This window comes from Cottoperca gobio, chromosome 1 (assembly GCF_900634415.1).
Source record: "Cottoperca gobio chromosome 1, fCotGob3.1, whole genome shotgun sequence".
NCBI classification, from domain to species: Eukaryota; Metazoa; Chordata; class Actinopteri; order Perciformes; family Bovichtidae; genus Cottoperca; species Cottoperca gobio.
Genome location: NC_041355.1, coordinates 23,267,890 through 23,274,949, shown reverse-complemented (window position 1 = coordinate 23,274,949; position 7,060 = coordinate 23,267,890). Strand labels below are relative to the sequence as shown.

The following is a 7,060-nucleotide window of genomic DNA, read 5'->3' as shown; positions in this document are numbered from 1 at the left end:
CTGTTTGCACCTTAGAGAAACAAGCTTCAGAAACTCTGTCTGGTACCTGGAATCTTCCTGCATCGCACTTTGCTTGACTTTAGCTCTCTTGCAGTAGCTTGGCTAAATGTTACACTTGCTGTTTAGTTCATGCACTTTAATCGCTGTTATTTGTGAGCACATGTTCATAAAAAAGTAAAGACATTTAGAAAGAATGTCTTTGTTTGTGTTATCATTGCCGAGTCTGAGCCGCTGAAGAACCTCACTGTTTCAGTGAATGATGACGAGGAAGCAAAAACTCTTCATAGAATTATCTTTATTGATGAATGAGAATAAAAGTTCACTTGCATTTCCATTACATTACAGGCTTCATAAATCTAACTGAGATTATTACGAGTGTGTAAGTATGTGCACATAATTTAAATAAATTAAAAGACATGAGAATGTTAACATGTCAAAGGCCTGTTTATGCCCAGTTACAAAATGATCTTGGAATTTAAAAAACAAAATTAAAATGCATCAAGTCAGAACATTTACAAGTAACTAAAATTAAGACAGTGCAAACATTTCTGGAACCTAATGCACTTTTTAGGGAATTGAAGATATGGAAATGAATATGTACCACAAAAGCAAGGCACCAATATACTGTATGTGCTGCACATTTTGAGGTCTTTTTTTTACTTCTGATGCAATCAGTTTGAACCATAAATAGTGACTCGTCTTAATGACATGGCGTTCATTCTCAGTTATAGATAGGCTTGGATATGACAACCTCTTCATGCAAAATATATTTAAATATCCGAAAGAAAGTAAATCTTCTTCAAAGCAAACGGACCCCAAGCCTCCTTCACATATATTCTGCTCTTTGATATGGGTCTTCATTGAGGTACTGCTAGCTAAGTGTGAGTATTCACCACTGAGGCTTTGTATGCTTTATGGGTAGTATTAACCTGCAGCTTGTGGTGCTATAATTATCCACCTGATTCTGTACCATGCAACAGGAATACATTATGCAGCAAGTCCACTTCAAAGAAGCAAAATAAATCCAATTACAAGGTATGAAAAAAAGCAAACATTGACCATGATTTAAAGAAGATTTCTTCCTTTCATGTAAAAACATGGGTGGCAAAAAAAACAAATGCAATACAAAGTTAGATTTCTGAACATTTCTTTCAGTGTATCTGTTTTCTAACCAAAACAAAGTGCTTCTCTAAAACACATATTCTGACAAAACATCAAACCAAGAAATGACATTCAAAATGTGTTTCAATCCATGGCTGTCATCAGATGGAACAACAAACTGGCCGTGCAGGATTGATCTGAAAAATCAGCAACAGCTTGTTTATCTCCTCTGGACTCTGAAGCCGAACCTCCACAGGCTGTGTGCCTATACAGGTGTGTGCATGCGTGTATGTGCTGCGAAGGCGGTGCACACCTCATGCTACAGCTGACAGTTGGCAGAGGTGACATCGCTAAGCGTCCAAATATTTAGCAGTCACAGCAACACTGGCACTTCTCTTTTCTGTTATTCACTTGGACATTACATGCTGTGTTTCAGAAATGTTGTTAATGTCCAGTGTTAAGATGTAAATCAGTTTGCAGTTTTGAGTAATTCAAGTAATTTCTGTTACAGTGACTTTATTGTTTTGATGCCTCTGCGTGAGTGACAGCTGTTGACGCATTATGTTTTTGAGTTCTCAGCAACGCCTGGAGGGACTTTCTTCAAATTTTGCACAATTATCCACTTGGACTGAAGGATGAACTGATTAGAATCTGGTGGTCAAAGTTTAATGTGGCCTCTCAAAACGCGCTTTTGGCCATAACTCAAGAATTCATATGCTAATTATGACAATTTCACACAAATGTCTAATAGGATAAATTGGTGAAGTGATGACACTTTGGACAGACAGGGATGTAAATTGCAACTTGACTGGTTGGCAGAGGCATACAACCGCACAGGTAATTCTAGTTAATATTTTAAACGACAAAACAATGTAAAATGGCCTGATGTTCACTGTGACAAATCACATAACTCAAGAACGTTTCAGGGTCTGCTAATTCACTTTGATATGGAAGCCTGTCCTGTGATTTGAGAGACAGGAAATGGATCTTTTTATACTAAGTCACATTTCTTTTACCATTACTTACAAAAGTTGTCTTCCATAAGTGCTTGTTGTCCATGCCTTCTTACTTTAAGTGTAAAATATATCTTGCTTATCTCAGTACCTTTGACTGAAAACATGCGATGCTCATGCTCTGTCTCAAGGTCACATATCAACCAACCATCTGTTAGGACCAAGTTTAGTTGGTAAGTCTCAGGTTTTGGGGGGGGTCTGTGTTCCCATTATGCAAGTCTTCATCTTTTATCTCAGATTTGTCAATCACACTTTAAAACTAGAGTAACTCATGCAATGATATGCCATATGTGATCAGCCTGTATGAAAATACTGTGATTCTTATCAAATGGATTAACATGAAAACAAACAACAAAGCCCCCGCCCTCCAAAAAGGATAAAAACCGTCTCTGTGAGGTGAGATTTGTGTGCCTTCTAAGCATGTAGGCAAGTTTATTTTAGACGAACGTGTGGCATGTTCAGCAATTCGTTGTTGCCAGCAGAGGGCGAGGATGTGTGAGTGCTGGTCAGGCTGTGGCTGGAGCCTCGGGAGCCTGCCCCCGCTCTGCCCTCTGTCCTCAGGAGCTCCGACGAGTAGGTGTGGGCCTCAGCAGTCCCCAGTGACAGGAAGTCAAATTCCTGCGCCTCGAGGTCCCTGTCGCTGATAAAGAGGTCCTCCTCACCCCATCCACCTCCACCACTCCTGCCTTTACCACCACCGCCCCCTCCTCCCCCAGGGTCTTGGCTAGAGCCGTGTAAGCCGATGGGAGAGTCACTGCTTGTACTGGGGCTTGGAGACGAGAGGCTGTGGCTGTGGTGGGCGCCCTGGACGGTCCCTGGGGCTGCCTGCATCAGGTCCTGCACTGACATGGACTTGCCCAAGCCTTGGTCCCTCTGACTGGGGTCAGAGCAGCAGCCTAGTGCCGGTGGCACCAGGGGCTGCAGCTCCAGGCTCATATGTCTCCTCCAGGAGCCCTCCTCCTTTGTATTCAGCCTGCCATTGCTGTTGGTACTTCCCTGTAGCCTCTGACCCAGTCTGCCCAATCTCAACCCGAGGCCAAGACCCTCCCCAACACGGCTGTCCTCCATCTGCATCCCTAAACCTCCACAAAAGTCCTCTATGTCAGGGGACACCTCTGTGGAAGTCGCTCGTGGCAAGTTGCTCAGGCCCCCACTTCGGCCGGGAGGGGGTGGAGGTGGAAGCCTCGCCAGAAGAGGAAACCCTCCGTCTCCAACTCCTCCACCCCCACCACTGCTGGTACTATTTGGGGTGAGGATGGGTGGAGAACTCCCCACAGCCTCTTCAGTGCCACTTTCAGGCGTGGTGGCCTGGGTATAATGATGGTGGGGGTGATGAGGATGGTGGAGATGATGATGGTGATGAGGCAGCGGTGACGTGCTGAAGGAGGAGGATGCGAGGCCGGTGGAAGAGGAGGACGTTGAGATTGAGGTTGAGCTCGTTGGGTGGCGCCAGTATGAGATGGAGTCCGCCCTGTGAGAGGTGGGAGTTGGTGGAGGAGCGTGTGACGCAGCCACCAGGGGGGAGCACTCCGCCGCCGCTGACCTGGGTGGAGCTGGACAGGTCCTTGCTGAAGACGGAGGAGTGGTAGTCAGAGGTTTGTTCCAACTCGAACAGAGGCAGAGAGGACAGCGTGAGGGCTGAAGACGAGCCTTTGCGCAAAACCTGTCTATAGATGTCGAGCAGGGAGTCAAGTTTTGACTCAATCGACTGGACCTGTGAGGAGAGGAGGGGAGGAGTGAGAGATAAAAAAGCTAGATATCAAAGAAAGAAAGTGACATTTTCAGGTTTTAGGCAGAGTATCATACTGCTATTTCTTGACATACTAGAAGGACTCAAGAGAGCACCATGCCCCATCGTGTACTGTTAGCAAAAGTGAAAAGTTATTTGTGTGTCCTCCCCTGGGTTCTTCCCATAGACTGGTTCTTCTCATAGTTCATGCTACACCTCCACCAACTTTCATGAAAATGGGCCAGTAGTTTTTGGTAATCCTGCTAACTGGCAGACAAACAGCTGTTGTATTGTTACAACTGTGATGTTACTAGTTTCTGCTGTAACACTGAACTGTATCACAGTTACCTGCAGGTAATGTGAATGTTCCTTACTTCACAAATGTACAGAACACAGCGAGAGTCGAAGATCAGCTTTTATAACATTGTGACGTTCTTCTCAACACTTTTCTGTCTAAAACTCTCTTTCTTCAATTCCACAACTTAGATCACTGTGACACAGAATACGTTTCACACTATTAGTTCCATTCACTGTTGTACAATAGTGTTGCGCTTGTACGGACATTGTAGACAACCCCTGGATGTTCTGCATGCATACTGTTCTTGGGGGAAATCCAACATACTACTTTAATTAATGAGCGAAAGACGTATTAAGTTCCTGCTAATGCAGACTGAACACTTCCTACTGCTGCAGCTTCACATTCAAATCATTTATGGGCCTAACACAAGTGCACTGTTAATATGAAGGAGTCACAGTGAATACAATGTGTTTGTCAGTGAGCTTGACACTGTCTATCGTTCGTCAAAAATGTGCTTACAAAACAAAACGTACATTTTTTGACAGCGAAACATTTTGAAGTATGTCAGGGAGTAATGAAGGAGCCAGGAGCAGCCACAGTGAGCTGTTGGGTGGAGCTGCAGGCGACAGGCTAACCAACTCCAACTTTTACTTTCACTGTTCACAGACTTGTGTGTGCAGCATAAAGTCAGATCACAGTTGCTCACAGTATGATGGAAAAAGGCTAAATAATGCCTGACTTTTTTATTTAATAGTTTGTTTTGCTGCCCCTAGTATTCTGGGACCTGTAGTAATAAACCACATTTCCTGTTACCACCAGTAATTAGGTCCACAAATCAACCAGGACTGAAGTCTTAATGGTTGCAACTCAAAGAAGTGCAAACTGAGTCACATGCTTTACCCTTTAAATCCCCATCAAATCACATGTTCTGCTGATCACATAAAGTGTCACAAGATATTGAATCCTCAAGCCATTTTAAAGTTACACAGTATGTGCACTGTCTTCTGCCTGGTGGTGCAGTGATGCATCACTTCACTGTACATTCTGTAGGCGTGTGGTGTAATTAACCTGGGACGGGTCTGTGCCAGAAACATGAAGTTATTCCATACAGCATTAGAGAATAAAACAATAAGCAGAACACGGACCTGCCGCTCCACTTTACACACTCGACCCAGCATGCTCATGTCCTCTAAAATATCTCCGTCAGACAGCAGCTTCTCCCGAATCTTCTTATCTAAAGGGATCTGGCCTTTCCCGAGGATTTGATCCACTCTGGAACACACACACACACACACACACACACACACACACACACACACACACACACACACACACACACACACACACACACACACACATAGACATTAATGACAGTAGAAATCTACAAGGCAGCCCAAAGAAAGGAAGGAAGGAAGGTTGAAACTGCAACAGAATAATAGACATTTTATTTTCCAACAAATACAGGAAAATAAGAGGTTAGATGTCCTTACTGGATGAGAAAACATTACCAAACATGTGAGGGTGGCATGTTACTGAATGTGTTGCTTGTGTATCAATGAGTTAGAGGTTTGCTTTATCTGATTCTGAATACAGAAAAACTATATTCCTTCAGTTTAACAGCAAACGTTCAGTTTCTCCTTCAACAGAAACACTATTCCTGCTCAGTCCAGTGAGGTTCAGCAGAATGAGGTTAGTAAAGTCCCTTTGTCAATGAACAGGGCTTAATTCACCAGAGGGCAAGGATAAGCCAAGGCAATGTCATGCAATTATAATGCCACCAACATTATGGAGAAATAAACAACTAAAGCTTTGCAAAGATCTTCCAACACCAAACCATCGTCGCATCTAAAAGTGTTCTTTCTTTAGTGTGCTTTTATACTTTTGGGAATATGTGTGGTTTTCCACTTCATGTGGTCATATGCAATGTGACAAAAAGTGTTTTTAATTGACCAAATAATTTAAACACCCAGCACATTTTTGTGGTTAGCCGACACTAATCAGGTTTTCATCCAAATGTAGTTTAGAAAATCAGCAAAGGAAAAGGAAAGTTTTTATCCACTATTATTATGTGAATATTAGGAGTTGGGCGCATTAAGATATACAATCTCTGCCCCACATGTTAACTGGTGGTCAACAATTTAGCAAACTCCATGTTGATTCTCCAATCCAAGCTTGCACAGCTGTGAGACAGTTTATGCAGAAAGGTTTTACGTTTTAAGGTTACAGTGAAAATACATGCTTGTGAAGTAGTGAGCAGTGAGTTGTGTGAGAGTTTGTAAACTTATGTTTTGATATAGTTTTGCTGTTGTTAAACGCTGCTCACGTTTACTTCAATTCATCAAGACATTTTTCTCTGTTTTTGGATTCTTTGTTCACCGTGCACGAGAGGCACGAGACAAACTTCAAGGGGTGAGTAATTGATGAACAGATTATAATTTTGGGGATAAAATATTCCTTTAACGTTATTTTGTCGAAGAAATGTGGATACAAATTCTCAATAATATCCCCAAATATGATCAGCACTCAGTGTAGAAGACAAAGTATGAACTGCATGCAGCAGATTCAGTTAACAGCATCACTGCAGCAGTGGCAGCTACACACACACATTTGTGCTTTGATAGTTTAGTTTGTGTGTGTGTGCGTGTGCGTGTGCGTGTGCGTGTGTGTGTGTGTGTGTGTGTGTGTGTGATACAGAAGATGTTTCCGTGTCATGCATGTTAGTTAGGTTGAAAACTCTCCAGGATCCCAGAATTCACCAGAATATTTCATTGGATAAAAACGACACATGCCAAAACCAAACTCAATATAGTGTGTTTTTGTTGAGTTTTGTTTGTGGATGACTAAATATCCAGAAGAGAAGAGAAGAGCCATGCATGTGTGAAGAAAGTTTCACTTCAACTTGGTCTTATAATCCAGATT

General features: G+C 42.7%; 1 protein-coding gene across 1 annotated transcript in view; it reads right to left on the bottom strand.

Annotated features, from left to right (window-relative positions):
- Window positions 1–280: 280 nt before the first annotated feature.
- LOC115009017 (potassium voltage-gated channel subfamily KQT member 5-like) overlaps window positions 281–7,060 on the bottom strand; it is a 102,871-nt gene continuing 96,091 nt past the window's right edge. Inside the window, 3 exon segments of the mRNA XM_029432869.1 lie at window positions 281–3,530; window positions 3,532–3,828; window positions 5,287–5,413. Of these exon segments, the coding sequence (XP_029288729.1) occupies window positions 2,547–3,530; window positions 3,532–3,828; window positions 5,287–5,413 (1,408 nt within the window). The 3' untranslated portion in view covers window positions 281–2,546.